A 17,149-nucleotide genomic window follows, 5' to 3' on the forward strand; every position below is an offset into this window, starting at 1 on the left:
TATTCTCAGTGTATAAATATATTCCGGCTAAGGTGTTGCGAATTGGATGCACGTGACCGCCGGTGGAGCCTGGATCAGCAGCGTCCAATAAGGGGGACTTGGGTTCTAATTGTATTGGTTAGGATCCGGTCCAGTTCTGCTCTTCTAGACTAACATCACCCCAACTGGTCGAATTCAAATTTCACAGGCTAAAAGCCTGTTTACATTGGAGAATCTTTTTTTTATAATATGTTTTTGAAGTCTGAAGTGAGACCTATGTGTTGGATAAGATTTTGTTGAAATTAGAAGGACGCATGCCAAGATTGAGCTAGGCATAAACCGTCTTGCCTTCAGGATCATCAACTGCGACATTAGTTTCATATAGGATGTAGAACTACAAGAGCTAGCTAGGCAATTTGTTGTCTATTGAACCATGACACTGGCATGAATTATCTCATAAATTATGCTATCATCTCTTTACTACTGAAGTAGGCAGAAAGATCATGCCAATTATTGATCACCTGCTTTTTGAATTTTCGAGTTTGCGTGTTCTAGGTAGCGGAAGAAAAATAATAGATAAATTATAAAGTTAAAAGTTCGATCATGCCACGCCAAAATTTTCATGTTTTCTCGCATTTATCAATGCTATTCAACAAAAATATTCTTGAAAAAATCCCATTCGGCAAAATAATATTATCATAGAGTGATCTTTATCTCTAATTCAAACTACAAAAATGGGTTTCAACCATCGTCTCTTATCAGGTCAGGTCCAAAACAGTGGACTGAATAGCAGATCCCGTCTACTTATACAAATTAGCGCAAATCCATAACTTGAAATCATAAACTATTATCAATGAAGAATCTCCATCAGTGCCCACCTCTCATAACTCTGTGTTTTTGTTTGATGTTTTAATCCCTCCCCCAATACAGTCACGTAACAAAGAAATACTAAAACAAATATAAACCAAAGAAACCAAAGTCTACGAAGGGAGAGAAGCCCCTCGTTTACCGCGACCTTTTTTACGTCGACGGGGATTCCAAGATGGTCGCGACACCGACAGATAGGCGTCAGGTCAGGTCTACGACTTTACTACCTACGGCCCTCCAATTCCTCGCCAATAAATCGCCAGTGGTCACGCCAACTTCCTCAGCCGTCTGATCACCATCATCATCCTATTTCTCCATCCAACCGCCGAATATTTGAATGGACCAATTCGAGGAAAGGCAATGAGAACGATGCATAAACGGGCCGGTATTTTAATACAGACTACGAGGGCGACAACTACGGTAATCAAATAAATTTGGAGTCAGATGAGATGGGCTGGATTTAGAGTCAAATGAGATTAAGCATATCAACCTGAACATTGCTGTGGATTAGGTTATTTTGTATATGAGGGAGCATTCTGTAAAATATTTTTGGACTCACTCAGATATTTTATTTTCTGAATTTATTAAATATATTCATACTTGACGTGTATGTTCTATCTATCTTATAAAAAAAGAAAAAAAAAAAAGAGGGAAAGAAAGTGGTGCATAAACTAGAGCTTTATCAAAGATGAGATAAGCAAGTGAGACGATGAGGTGAGTGGTTGGGAGAGGTCAAATATTTTTGCTATCTCTATGGCCTTCTAGTTCTTGTGGGGATTCAAGGAGGGCATTCTTTTTATTCTTTTTAGCCACCTGAATTTTGAAAGTTCTTAGTGCGTGATGGTGTCAATTAGGTTGGCCTGGCTCTGTCATGCTGGTGACCAAGGCTTTTCATTAATGGGGCAGGTTTAATGGGGGTGGCATGGTGGTGTAAGGGTTCCAGGGGCCATGCAGTACCAGAATTTAAGAAGGGGTTGCCATGGTGGTGAGTTAAAAAGGTTCCAATCCAAGAAAAGTGGTGGCCTCATAAAGGTTGGTGATGTGTAGTCATGAAAAAGGATGCCAGAACTACGTGACCGTATGGGTGAAATGCATGTAGTAGAAAGAATGCAAGTTAAGTGGTACATTAATTTCATTGGAGGCCCCCACAGCATGAGAAACGGCCACCTGACATGTTGTGTGGCGTTGCAAGCTAGCTGGGAAAACTTGGGCCAGCTGGTGAAATAATCCAAGGCGAGACACATGCAACATTAATGTCTTTGCCCTAATTATGAATCAAATGCCAAAACGATTTAAAGAAGGTAATTAGAATTGCGACATGACACACCTAGGCATTATAAATTCCTACGAGTACTACTTTGCATCCCATAAACTTTCACATCACCCATCCATGAACAATATTTTTGCAGGCGATTAAATGACTCTGTGTAGAACTCACATCTTATGATCTCACATCATATTTTCATTTTTATGATTTGTAGAACGCACTCAAAGAATAATAGATGTAAATGTCACTAATTGCATGTGACATCAATCTTTCATTTGCTATGGCCCGTCATATATGTTTATTCTTAAGCATGTATCTGAAATCTTATAGAAATTTATCATTGATGCACATCTTTTGCTCTTGTTCTATTATCAAGCATTTATTGCATCTCACATTGTTCACAGATGTGCTGCGCCAAATGAATGTGATTGGCATATCACAAGTAGGTGATATCATCTAAAAGACCATTAATATGGATTTAGTAATAACCAAAGATAGTTGATCAGTTTTTTCTATAAAAAAGGTGGATCACTAATTATATCTTGCTACACTGGATAATCTAAATCATAAGATTTTTTAAACAGGTATAGTTGCTAAAACAGGTGCATCTCACTACAAGAAGAAGGAGCTTTCCCGACTTTTGTCTGCCGACGCTAAGTAGAAGCGTCGGTAATTTTTTTGGAAGTCTGGCTTCCGCCGACGCTTATAAGCGTCGTCGCAACCCGTGGCTTGGGCCGACGCTTTTAAGCGTCGGCGGAAGCAAAAATCATTTTTTTTTTAATTTTTCCTCCCAACGACGCTTTAGAAAGCGTCGTCGGAGGCCATTATCCCCTCCTCCCTGCAAATTCCTCCCGATATTTTTCCTCCCAACGGCGCCCCCCTCCCCTTCTCTCTCCGCCGCTCGCCCCCTCCCCCTGCAAAGGTGGGAGATCATCTGCCACAATCACCACTGACTCTGCCGCTGCTCCGAAAGCCTAAAGTTATCAGCTGCAGTCTTCCTATTTCAGCGTTCTCGTCGCCACAATCTGGTTCAGCTGCAACGAAGAGCTTCAAGAAATGGAGAATTCCAGCACAAACAGCCCCACCCTGCTTTCCACTCCTTGGCTCGCCAGCGATCCACAAGTCTTGTGGTGAGGGGAGATCTTCTGCGCCATCAGATGAGTTCAACATTCTTAGAAGTCCCGGCATGAAGCTGCCTGAAAATGGAGTTCCTCTGCAAGTGTAAGGACTCTGAAGAGCTTGATCCTCGAGCGGAAGAAAACTTCAAATGCGGGGTATTGTGCTTGTTTTTGCCCGCTTTCTCCAAGAAGAAACAAGTAGAAGCTAGCCGAGATGAGCAAGGAGAGCAGAGAAGCACCGTGTCAATCCCCTCCCCTCTCCCGATCCCTCAAACCCCCTCCCTTACAAATCTCTTTTTATCAATATTGGCTCTTCTATCTTATCTCTCTTTTTGCTTTGCCGGATTCTTATCATGGCGTCCATCGTCGACGATGACTCCACCCTCGACCTGATCCGCGAGCATCTCCTCGGAGACCTACCCCTCTCCCCTCTTCCCCCGCCCTCCGCCCCCCACGGCATCGCCGTCTCCGACTACCTTGACACCACCCAGCCCTTCTCCGGCAGTGGCCGCATCGATCCCTACGGAGTGCTGGAAGCTTACCGCTTCGCCGAGCCGGTCGACCCCATGATCCGGTTCGGCGGCGACTCGCAGCAGGCCTCCGACCTCTGCCTCCCGTCGCTCACCATCTCCCTACCCCCGGTCCGAAAGTTCGAGATCGAGTGGACGGAGGCGGCAGCAGCCGTAGGGCCGGCGGAGCACAACGACGGGCGGCGGTACCGGGGGGTGCGGCAGCGGCCGTGGGGGAAGTTCGCGGCGGAGATCCGGGATCCCAACCGGCGGGGATCCAGGATATGGCTCGGGACTTTCGACACCGCCGTCGAGGCCGCGAAGGCCTACGACCGCGCCGCTTTCCAGATGCGCGGCTGCAAGGCGATCCTCAACTTCCCCAACGAGATCGGCAGCTCCGGCCGCTGCATCCCGCCCCCTCCACCGCCGCTCGCGACGGCGGGGAAGAGGAAGAGGGCGCCGGCCGCGGCGGAGGAGGCGAAGGAAGGTGAGATGAGGCCGATCAAGAAGGAGAGGTCTCCGGAGATGGAGGAGTCTGCGGAGGAGAATATTCCGTCGGTTTGCCCCTTGACGCCGTCGATTTGGAACGGGCGTGCAGCGAGGAGTTCCTCTGCAACGAGGAAACCGTTCTTTTTTCTTTTTTTTTTTACAGGGGACAGCAAGGTTTTCTTGGGTATTTTTATATTTTTTTTCCATAAAAACAATTTATGACGACGCTTAAAAGCGTCGCTAAAAATAACCTTTAGCGACGCTTTTCAACCGCGTCAGTAAATTTTTTTCCACTCCGACATAGCCGACGCTTTGGTGACGCTTTTAAAAGCGTCGGGAAGAAAATTACCGACGCTTATAAGCGTCGGTAAAAGCCTCAAAAAGCGTCGCCAAAGCTCCTTTTTCTTGTAGTGTCTATGCTCTGTGATGGGCCTAAGAGATGATTTTTTTTTTTTTAGACCTTTAAGCATATCTTCTATTATTTTTGCCTAGTAGACATTTTTTCAAAATACAAAAGACTTTTGTTCCAACCATAAGCCTTGCATCTTTTGGTATATCTTGGTAAATCAACTTCGAATAATTGAGGAAACAAATTCACTATACAAGCATCAGCAATTTACCACACAATCAAACATAACAACCCAGGGGTCAAAAATCTAAATAATAACTTCTAGCTAGCTCTCTTGGATTAAGTCCTAAGTCGTTTACAACCTGTAACAAAGTAGACCTAGGCCATGGTCTATCTAGACTGAGTGATACTATAACGTCTACTCTTTGTGGGTTAATCATGGTACTTTTAATTACATTTGATTGGATTTAAACTCTCATTATGGTAAGCATACTAGGCCTTAAACTAAAAAAGTATGTGAGGATCTATGCGGATATATGCTTGCACTCATATCAATTAGGCATTGAAAAGATCTTGAATACTTATACGGGATCAAGAAATCAAAATAATCTTATAGCTAAATATTTTGGGTAAGGTCCTAGATCATTACAAGTACTGATGGGGGGTAAAATGGATCGTCCAGCCCATAATAAAAGGGCCACCTCAGTTTCAGCCTAACAGACACCAACGCCGACTAGACGAGTTCTTAGTCCGGCCTAGAATCAACCCGACCTCGAACTTCGCCGAAAGCTCCTTCAGCCTCAGATATTCGCCGACGCGCCCCGGCCAAACTCGGAGCACCCTCTCCAATTACACGCCTCGACCCCTGAGCTCGGAGCACTTCGCCGGACACATCTCGGCACCCGTCAGGCCGACCTTGCCAAATGCGTGATACGACCTCTCAATGAGTTCGGCCTTGCCGATAGCCACACCTATGTGCATGCCCACGCCCTCATACGTGGCCATACATCGCAGCACCACTACGCCATGCTTTGCTAGCTGGCCCACGACAGTCCAAGAACAGCGCCATGCTACTCCGGCCATGCCCTGCTACGACTGTCAACGCCTTACCATTCCCAACAACGGACTCCACCGCATACCACAAGCAAGCTCTGGTTGCGCGCCACTCTCCCTCATGATGGGAACGGGCCATACCTCCGCTACTTGAGTACCCTAATCGGAACTATAAAAAGGACTGACATGTAATATTGAGGGGACTTCTTGACTAGACCTATCAAGCTTCACTCTAGCTTGATTGTTGGAGAGCCCTCACCGGAAACTCCGGTGAGGCTTTGTGCAAGTACCTCGGTCCGTTGCGGGAGGGGGGCTCTCCTCGTCATCATCCGCACTCCGACAGTTCCTCCGACTCCTCCGACATGGTCACCCTCAGGCCAGATTTGAACCACAACAAGTACTATCAGAGTAGACCCAAAGTGTAACCTATGTGGATCAAGGGGCATTACAATATGGATTATTTTGGAGCTGATTAACCTATTATGATGTTTGTGAATTGGATTGAATTTGGATACTTAACCTCGCTAAGATACTAAAGCTTAAACAAGAGAAGTATATGAGAACCTGTATAAGCATGTGTTTTCTAAATTTATTGTTTACCTAGGAGATCTTGGATACTTATACGTACAGAGTCAAGGAATCAAAATAATAATTTCTAGCTAGCCTCCATCTCCTTGCTAAAATGAACCTGGCATCTGCAAGGATGCGGCCTTAGTGAATGATTGGTCCAACGGCAACTCCGGTTCACTATATAAAGTTTAAAATTTTTGCCTATATACATGAGAACACTCTAAGAAAAAAAAGGAATATACTAATACATGGGTTGAAATTTACATATCTATCTTACAATATTCATCTACTATACATATATAAAGAGAGAAAAGAAAGCTAAACCGGGTTCCTCTCAACTAGATTTCAAGTCGAATTCGATCAGTCCTGACTGAACAATGGATGTCCAATATCAATGACTGATCTATTGGATGTGACCTAATACCTTTAAAATGCTTGTACACTAAAAATTACATGATCTGGAGAAGTCTAGCCTATACATGGGGTGGTCAAAAATATACATTGTTTCATGTTATTTAAATAGACCATTTTTTGCGCACTCAATGCATGTCAAGGAGTCTCCAAATCATACGATATTTTGTTTGTAAGCGGATTCGAGGTAGTGGATCGTATCCAATAGCTTAGATTATTGATGTCTGGTCCGATCAGAAAGATAAAAGATTTTTTTCAACCCGCCAACTCGAATTTCTCAAAAATAAAAAGAAGAAGATGGAAGAATTGCAAAAGTACGGCTTAAATCCTCTTTTCTTTTATTGATGATTTAAAACTAAGGTACACAACCTCTATTTAAAATGGTGAGGTCTGTCCTTACACAATTCAGACTAACTTTCTCTTCCTAATTCTACTAAGAAACTTTTTACTAAAATAGTACAAATAAACTCGAAAAAAATAAAATTCTTTAAGAGGTAGGCTTCTACATCAACTCTTTCTTTCTGCTGCTCCGTCTGTTCTTTTTAAATTGAAAAATATATCCGGTCAAAGTCTTACCTAAAAAGAAAACTTTAAATTTGACCGATTCATTTTAAACATCAAATGATAGAATTTTGGTCCAATCGCTAGGGGCACCATTCTGTAAATGGCGACGTCATAGCATTGATCTCAAAAAGTTGACCGATTTTTTTCTTAAAAAAATCATCCTAATTGGATGTTGTATGACTAAATTATAGCCTTCTGAAGTTTGACTTTTTATTCGATTTTTCGATATGGTGGATCTTGCTTATGTACTCTATCTAGCCTTATCTATAGTGGCCTAAATGATCCACATCAAGTCCAAAGATCCTCCTTGGTAAATATTGGATCACCACTGTCTGGTGAAAAGTTGACCAAATCTGACTGACAAATTGGTCTAGTTCACCTATATTATGTATGCGTATGCGCGCGCGCGTGTTTGTATATATATATATACATATATACATATATATACATATATATACATATATGTATATATACATATATACATATATATATATATATGTATGTATGTATGTATGTATGTATGTATGTATGTATGTATGTATGTATGTATATGTATGTATGTGTGTGTGTTGTGTATATGTGTGTGTATATATGGGCAGTTAGTAGATTGACTAAAACATGCGGACCCACTTGTGAGACTGAAGAAATTGAAGCTAAATGACAATCTGAATCTACTTGCTTACAGGATCCTTAAGGAACTGTGGACTTTTGCAGCTGTTCCCTTCTGTTTCCGCCGCTGCTCGCCGTTGGGCAATTTTCGATCTCCTGTGTCTACCAAATATTTTGCTGACTCAACCAGTTGGCACGCACTAGTTATCCACATTTATCTTCCATCAGTTTCGTTTGTCTTTCTGATCTTTATGAACACATCTTGAAATTATTGTCCCTTGTTCAATATTAATCTATTTGCAGCCGATATATACAATTCTATGGCATCTCTATGTTTTTTTATAGTTAATGGCATCGCAGTTTTTTGTTAGCATATTAACGCATAATTATGTTCCTTTGATTAGTGACGTGATGTTGCCATAAATTCCTATGACCAAATATATTTTCCAAAAAAAGATTGTTATATTCATGTGCTATTGAATTTGCTGGGACGGATTAATACATTTCGAATTGCAAACACAGATGCTCAATTGATATATCACAGGACCATAATCTACAAGTTGTAATCATTTTTCTTGTAATTATTATTGGCATCGAATTTTTGTTGAGCAAATAAGCAATGGGCGAATGACATGGATCCGGTGTAATCGCTAGGGTATATATTAAGAAAACTAACAATTTACTCCTCCTGTGGTTGAAATCTGGCATGAGGGTGACCACGCCGGAAGAGGACGAGAAGTCGTCGGCCGGGATGGAGAAGGGGAGCTACCTCCTGCGCTCCTGAAGATCTGCACAAAGTCTTCATCGGGATCTCGGCGAAGGTCCTCCGATGGCTAAGTTAGTGAAGTTTTTGGAGAGTCTTTTTGGTAGGAAAGAAGAAAAAATCTATAAGTGTTGTTGGTGTGGCCTATTTATAGTCCTCACGAGGGCGACCAAGTGGCTGCCATATAGATCATCCTCATCATGGGAGGGAATGGTCTTGGCCAGGTGTGGCAGAGTATGGCTTCTAGTAGGTATGGCCCTTAACCGATGTGGCAGGGCTCGACTCTTGGCAGATGTGGAAGGGTATGGCCCTTGGCAGGTGTGGCAGGGTTGGCCCTCGGCATATACTTGGCGGGTCGGCTCGGCCCTTAGCGGGGTCCGAGGTCGGCCGGGTCTCTGGCCGAGATCGATTCGGTCTTCAGTAGGATCCGATATCGGCTCTGTCTTCAGTAGGATCCGAAGCTGGTTCTGGCTCTTGGCGGGGCTGAGGTCTGCCGGGCTCTTGGCAAGGCCGAGGTCAGCTTGGCTCTGATCGAGGTCATCGCTCGCGGTCGAAGGAGCTCTTCAGCCTAGCTACTTGGTTTTGAGGTTTGCTTGGCCGGAGTTAGGTGACTCGATCCATGCCGGAATACGGCGGCCCATTTTGCCTCCCATCAACTCCTATCAGAAAGTAACTCTAACTCGCCATAAATCTGGAGAAAGCATTGGACGGTAGTTGCTAAAAGAACTCCTATCACACAACCACTATGGCTGAGCCACGTTCAAATGTATACGAACATTCATGTATGCATGTGTACATGCATGTGTGGATGCATGCATGCACGAACATATATCTATATTAATTTCTTTGGTTAAGATAGAAAATTGAGTCACGTCATTTTATGATACTTTGAACGTGGTCGAGTTCAAAGTTTCACCAGCGGCAGCATTCAAATAGTCAAGGGCATATATAGCTAGTCTAGCAGGCAAATAGTAGACGTGGCCCATCATCCATCCCCTCAGTCCGAATGGTAACAGCTCTCTCTCCTTCGGGGGTGCCAAAAACCAATGTCAAAGTCCCCATCTCTCTACAGCGCCGCTGTTCAGCAACAGGCGGAGCTTGTTAATGCCATCGGGAATCTCCGTTCCAAGCACTGTTTGATGGAACGTCGACGAGCGAACCCCGTTGGCCATCGACCGCGTCCTTTGACTCCCAGCCCGCCATGTCCCTCTCCTTCCCCGCATGTGCTGCGGTTTGCCCGGGATACGTGCTGCCACCCTCGCCACTCTCTCTATCTCTCTCTATCTATCTATCTGCGGTGCTTCTGGGGAGCGAGTGAGAGGACGGACGGACAAAGGAGAGAAGACGCTACGTGCTCCGCTTCTCCAAGCGGCCCAGGCAGCGAGCACTGGCTCTTCTCCTCGGAAACGCAGCCTCCTTTCCAACCCCCACCACCCTCCCATCAATCCATCTATCCATCCATCCCAAGGCCAGCCACAGCGATCACAACCCAACAAACACGTAAACCTCAGTTCTCTTTCTCTCGCCACCAACTCTATACCGTTCAAACTCGCTGCACTAGTACCTCAATATAATATTGTATAGTATAATAATGATAATATGCAGCGGTATTAGTATATGCTGCGGTATTAGTATGCTTTGTTTATTTGTGCCACCTCTATTTGTCTATTGATGCCTCCTACAAAACGTAACAGCGTTCAAACAGGACGTCCTTTCTCTCTTGGTCTGTTTTCTCCCCCCTCGCCCGGAACCCCAGAACGAACCTCTCCTTGGAATCCGTTCCCCACCCCTCTATAAATAACCTTTGTCCGTTCGCTGATAAAAAGCTGGGGGAGTTGTTGGAAAAGAGTGGGTGCAGGAAGGCGAGCAGGCACCCCTCTCTCTCTCTCTCCCTCTCCCTCTCTGGCTATCTTCCTTATGGCATTTGGACGTACCGTGCCAGTAAATAAAGGCTTGTCCTCGGGTTTGGGATTGGATGAGCGGCTTACAGAGCATGCCTTCCCTTGGAGGAAAACCATGGGGGATAGAGAGAGAGAGAGAGAGAGAGAGAGAGAGGGGGGGGCCGCGGTCCACTGCCTGTTTGTTTGACTCGTGTTGCCTTGCTTTCCGTTCTGTTTGAGTTAGAGGGGACTGGTCAAGTTTGAATTTAATTATTTATTTTTTTTTTACATGAAGTCATGAAGGCTGGTGTAGTTACTTTTCATGTGGTCTTTATAGGCGGCAGCTTTTGTAGCTTTTAGTTTTAGATGCTGGATCTGACTCTAATAAAAGTTACTGACGTGGAAGAATGAGAAAAAATTACTGTTGGTTTTTAACCAATCTCTCGTGGATCAATTCTTGAAGGGGTTAACAACAACAATGGAAAAGGTAATAAACAGGAAGACCTATCGTTTCTCCACTTAGCAATGCCATGCGACAACTAGCTAGTCTGGAAAAACTTGAAAAAACACTCCAAATTCATACCTGCGAGGTCCAAAATAGACATCTGAAGTACTCCACCTGAACTAAATCAGACGTTCAGGATGGGTGATTTGGCCTCGCAAAGGCTATTTCAAGCGTGGCCCACCTTCATGACGCTCAAGATAACTTTAGCCTACATAAAGGGGGGTCAAAGACCCCAAAAGGAAAGTACATGAAGAGAAGTTACAATCGAGGGAAGTGAACTGCATCCATTTCAGCTATTGTTAGAGTTTTTATTTGCAGTGGCAAAGTGGAAGCAGGATGAAAAACTACATCGTCAGCAAATCCTGGCTAAATCATTAGCCGGCTGATTAGCTTCCCTAAAAACATTGGTGGCCATGAAAAATGTCCAAAGAACCAGCTCAGGAGGCAATGTTTAAGAGGAGAGAATAAATATGGACTAACTAAGATCGATGATAACGATCGATGATTTCTTCTAACCATTGCATATATAATGACATATATAAATTTCCGGCATATATAGAAGCACCCTAAATATGGTGTGAATCACAGACCACATCAATGCAGGACTAGTCTACATAGACATATCAAGATGTTATGGTGTTACTTTTGTTGTGCTTCGGTGATTTTCTCCTCCAGGTGCATGCAAGTTGATCCAGCACCACTACTTCACAAGTCAATTTAAGTAATCCATTCGAGCCATGTCTCAGTTTGGTTTTTAATTTAGTCTTAGACCAAGAAGTTATACATAGGCCATTTTTTGATGTTCGCTCGGCCTAATCCACCTCAAATAGAAGTTAGCCCATGCAAACTGCTAGAGCAGGAAAAGGGGTCGTGTCCCTATGTCCGCTTTGGGATGGTTTCAAGCCTTCCTCAGGCTTTGTCCAAAAGGCGCTTCGCAAAGGAAAGAGAATGGAGACCCCTTATAAGTACAATTCTTTCCACTACTCAAACAGTATGGGACCAAAGGGTATGGCCCCCCTCCACCCCATCACTAGTCCCCCTAATAGGAAGGATTTGTGCGGGGTCATGGTGGGAAGGTCCACGCACCTTCGGGGCACCCCATCTGTTAGAGCAGAAAAGGGATTGTGTCCCTGTGCGAGGTATTGTCCGCTTTGGAATGGTTTCAAACCTCCCTCACGGCTTTGTCCAAAAGGCACCTTGCGAGGAAAAAGGAATGGAAATCCTTTATAAGCACGATTCTTTCTGCTTGAGTACTCAAGCAGTATGAGACTAAAGGGTATGGCCCCCCTCCACCTCCGACACAAACCATTTGTTTGCCACATGAGGAAATGATAAATGAACGATGAAGTATACATGTGTATATTTAAATTATGTGGAAAACGCGCGCGCGCGCACACAAATCAAACAAGACAAAACAGTATTAGTCAACCCTTAAAATTTGGCTCTATATTAATTCTCAGATTCGGAAAGAAACTGATGGGACTACATGAGTTGTTCAACTTCTTGTTGATTTGACAAATTTGTAATGTCTACATCTGATATATTGCTGTTGAATTTAGGTTGTAGATCAATTATGATACCAAACCCATATTTGAGTGCACTTAGGAATTCCAAATATTGTTTATTTTTATAGAAATTTCAAGTTTCATATGCATAGGTGAATTCCCACATCATCGCCAAAGCACTTTAGAATGTATAGGAGATGATTTGAATCAATGAGACTTGCTATGCCACCGAAATTTCAGAAAAGGTGAAGAAGATCGGAATCATTGAAAAGTTCGACAATGATATTTAACCTAAATGGAAGTCTTCTATGGAAATAAAAGTTTTGAAACAAAAGAAGGATTTATAAAAAAAAATTTGGCCACTGTTAAGCATGTGCGATACTTAGCAACTTAGATGAAGGCACCAAAAATACCCAAAAGTGACAAATGTTCAGATCGACATCTTCAAATTTGACTTACATGGTACTAATTGACATGCCTCTTGCCTTGTGATACCAGCTAGAGCATCCTTAAGATGGAAAATATCATTCTTATTGAGAGGGCTAAGTTCATAAGAATTATTATATAAGAATTGGTGTTCACATAAGTCCTTGACGACAGCCATTTTAATTTTTATTATGACAAGAGGTCTCCTGCCTTCTAATATGTCTATAATTTTCCTTGATTTGCCTTGCTGAAGTTGATGCCCACGGCCCTGCTGGTTTAGTTTATCTCTGCTTTGAGAAAAAAGTGGGACCCATGTCTGTAATGTATAAGCTAACTCAATACTCATCCATGTTGCAATATATTATAATTAAAGCTCTCAGAAAGTGCTGCAAAAGCTGTGAGGGTGTTTTTGTTGCCCTAAATTATAAACACTCCCTGTCAACAAGTTGACTAAGCCCAACGTCGCATATTTGTATCTGTTCGCATGAACATTTTAATTTACAATAGCCTAATTAAAAAAGAAGTACAGTGCTTGTGTTCACTTGCATAGTCCTTTCCTAGTGATTAGAGAGATGTACATGCAGCAACAAAAAAGAAAGAAAAGCTCCATTTAGGACTGAAGTTTGAAGAAGCCCGAATGGTTTACTAGACTTGATTTAAATGGGCCGTGTGAGCTGGGCTGAGCCAATGTTCCCAGATCCATCTAAGCGGCGGTGGCACGGAGACGGTCCCACGCAGGCCACCCAACCTCACCTGAAATAGCGGGGCAGCTGCGGCAACCCAAGAGCAGACGCAAGCAAAGATTCGTCCCGAGGACCGACGCGAAGCAGCTCTCCTCTCCTCCCCCGTCGTATAGGCGATGGGAGTCGCCCCACCGCCGGCCGGAGAGAACGACAAGGACGCGGAGCGAGGCCTCGTAGAGGAGGCCGGCTGGCTCGCAATCGTCGCCGGCGAGCTCGACGACTCCGCCTCCACGGTCATCTCCCGGACATGAAACATATACAGGGAATGGTCCTTTCATAATGCCATATATTTATATAATTCACGGCATTCTCTTGCACATCTAGTGTCAGTGATCGAAACGCGTACAATTTCTGGGATTGTATGGTATGTACAATGTGCTGATGGTTGCTGCGAATTTGGGGAACAGAGGTTCCAAGAACATGGCTGCTCGTTTTGATGCTTATGGAGTAAGGAATGAGCACATCTTCGGCATGACTGATCGTCTCTCCCTCAAGGATGACTCGGCTACGGTGATCGAATGAATCAGGATCGGAGAGGCACTGCGAAGTGAAGGCCGATGCTCTACGACATCCGCAGACTCATGAAAGAGTGTGACTTCTATATGGCCATGCATATTTCCAGGAAGGCAAATGGTGCGACTAATTGGGTTGTTTTCTTTGCTGGACACTACTCCGGTAGCTTTGTATGGGAAAACCAAAGCTTCTTGTCAGAGCCCTTTTAAGGAGCTACTATTTTCTGATTTTATTGACTGCATCCACACACGTTGTATATGAGCTGTCGTTGTACCAAAAAATAAAAAATAAGAAATGGCCATAGGCAATGATGTAGCATATAATAAAAAATGCCATATCACATGATTTACTATTTAATGAGAAAGTAAATTCTGAACTTCGATCCCACAAACTGGATAGTGTGCTGAATAGTAAGGTCTTACAGAAGACCCACTCATTTTATTGATGTTTCCATCATGCCTGTCGTTCTAATAGTTTCTGATTGGGGTAATGTGTAACTTCGCATTTATCATATCAAAAGACAGGTTTCCAGATTTTTTTTTCCTCCTCTACAATTGCAATCAGGACAGTTCAATTGTGGATTGCCTCCTGTTACGGGATCTTGTGACTATTTCCTCCAAACCATGTCCTTGATATTTTGTTCTTGCTTCTGTATCTTGAGGAACCTATGCTGATCCTTTCTTCTGGATATTCAGGAAATTTATTTTCATAATTTGAATGGGATCTGTTGCAGGGACGGCTTTTGGCCGGAGCCTCACACAACAGCATAGCCCACATTAAGCTAGCAGAGAAAGAGTACTGCATTCCTCCCGAGGTATTGTCCGCTTTGGGCGCTTCGGCCCGCGCGTCCAGCGCCGACGGGGGGAGACTGGTGCCCTCACGGTTTTGTCCCACAAAAGGGCCCTCGAGAGAAAAGGATTTCCACCCCCATTTAAGGCACAGAACATTTCCGCTACTAGCGGATGTGGGACTAAATTCAAGGCCCCCTCCCCCCAGCGAGAAGGTCCTGTGTCGGATTTTACCCGCCAGCCCCCCAGGCAACCTGAGGGGTAGTCAATGGAGAGAGGAAGCGCCCCTACCTGGCGCGCCATCTGTTGCGGGGACGATCTTTGGTCGGAGCCTCACACAACAGCATAGCCCACATTAAGCTAGCAGAGAAAGAGTACTGCGTTCCTCCCGAGGTATTGTCCGCTTTGGGCACTCCGGCCCGCGCGTCCAGCGCAGACGGGGGGAGACTGGTACCCTCACGGTTTTGTCCCACAAAAGGGCCCTCGAGAGGAAAGGATTTCGACCCCCCATTTAAGGCACAGAACTTTTCCGCTACTAGCCGATGTGGGACTAAATTCAAGGCCCCCCCCCCGGATCTATAGGATCAAACCCTACTAATATCTTTTCTACTAGATTCACTTGGCCTTCAAATTAATAATTTTTAAGTGTCCATCCCAAAAATGAATATTGTTGGTCCTTGATTGTTCTGCACAAGTCTTGAACCAATATTCGTTCAGGCTTTGTAAGACACAAAATGTTGCACGCTTTTTTGCCCATTGACCTTCACAGTAAGCCAATTGAATGGCACTATAAATAGCACTATCCTTCTCTGTACTTACCAGTTGAGATCACCATATCAAGGTGTCAGCCTATTCATGAATTATGTTTTGCTTCTAGCCTCTATTTGTTCCCTATGGCACTTTGTTTTGTGTGTGATTGAAATTTATCATGAACCCCTGCCCCCCGCCCCAAAAGAAAGAAAGAAAGAAAAGGGCATGAAAAATAAAAAATAGATCATCTTTGCTCGTGCTCCCTTTTTTTGCTATTTGCTTCTTTTCTTCTATGGCGGCATTACCTATTTGTGTGGCTTGATTATGGGGATCAGAATTCCTCGTATGGAAGTTGACTTGAAATAAATTCTTGCAACAAGAAGCCTTAATCTTTTTAAAAGAAAAAAATATCGACATTGGATGAAAGATGAAAAGAGCTGGTCAATGACATCAAAGCCAACTGCATCCGCCAGCAATGGACATCCCACAGCATCTCTTGACCCACCGCCGGGGAGCTGACGCTTACATGGAGAGTGATCGCCAGTACATTAGTTATGTTAGTCGAAGTAGCGGCATTCAGAACAATAGGGGCTTGTCTGGTTCGTAGAAAAAGAAGAGAGGAAAGTGTGGTTAACGGAAAAGTAATGAGATGCCTCTTGTTTGGTTGGAGTTTTCAAAGGAGAGAGACGGAAAAGTTGTATTCCTATAGAAATATGATTCTCACATTTCATGAAAAAGTCTTTCCCATGAGAAACATGGAAAAGTTACTTTCCCATGAGGCGGGAATTACTCAATTTTTATTTTTTTTCCAAAAAGACCCTTCAGCATTAAAGACCTAATTTTTTTAAGGGCATAATAGGAATTATATATAACTTTTTCGGAAAAGTGAATGGCCAACCAAACATAAGCACTTTGGAAATTTGTCACTTTCTCATGATCAACCAAACATGCTAAAATTACTTTCCTAAATATCCATTTTCTAGGAATTTGTTTTCCATGAATTATATTCCTAGAAGAGAAAATGCTTCCCGCGAACCAAATGGGCCCTAGAAGAACAAGTCTGATCAGCCTCTTAGAAAGCCCCTCTAGAGGCCGCACGCGCAGGAGATATGTTATATTTCTTTCTTTTTATTTATTTATTCGGGCACAGCGAAGGCAAAAACAACAGGCGAGTTTAGCGACCGTGATCAAAGCCTTTCATGTTATAAATTATTATAAAATTATTCGCCCGCAATACATGCCATCCGCAGCGTCCGGTGCTTTATGGCTACTTCGCATGCCTTTGTTTTCGCCTTCAGCTTTTCCTTCTTTGAACATTGGACGAAGTGCAAAGGTGGAGAGGAATTTGGGAAGCTGAATAGCGCACCCATAATTCAAAACACGTAATAGAATATATGGTGAGTAAAATTAATATTTCTTATTATACATCAATTACTAACATACAACATAAAATATTAACCATTCATCAAATACAAACATACGACACAGAAT

At 43.5% G+C, this 17,149-nt stretch overlaps 1 protein-coding gene across 1 annotated transcript; it reads left to right on the forward strand.

Annotated features, from left to right (window-relative positions):
• The first annotated feature begins 3,545 nt into the window (after window positions 1-3,545).
• On the forward strand, window positions 3,546-14,250 carry LOC120111463 (ethylene-responsive transcription factor ERF107-like). The gene is made up of 3 exons (XM_088723332.2): window positions 3,546-4,366; window positions 14,015-14,117; window positions 14,230-14,250. The coding sequence occupies exons 1-3, from the start codon at window positions 3,585-3,587 to the stop codon at window positions 14,248-14,250; spliced, it is 906 nt and encodes a 301-aa protein (XP_088579458.1). The 5' UTR covers window positions 3,546-3,584.
• Window positions 14,251-17,149: the final 2,899 nt, after the last annotated feature.

This window comes from Phoenix dactylifera, chromosome 6, assembly GCF_051530095.1.
Source record: "Phoenix dactylifera cultivar Ajwa chromosome 6, Ajwa_hap1_PhDact_Kaust_v1.1, whole genome shotgun sequence".
NCBI classification, from domain to species: Eukaryota; Viridiplantae; Streptophyta; class Magnoliopsida; order Arecales; family Arecaceae; genus Phoenix; species Phoenix dactylifera.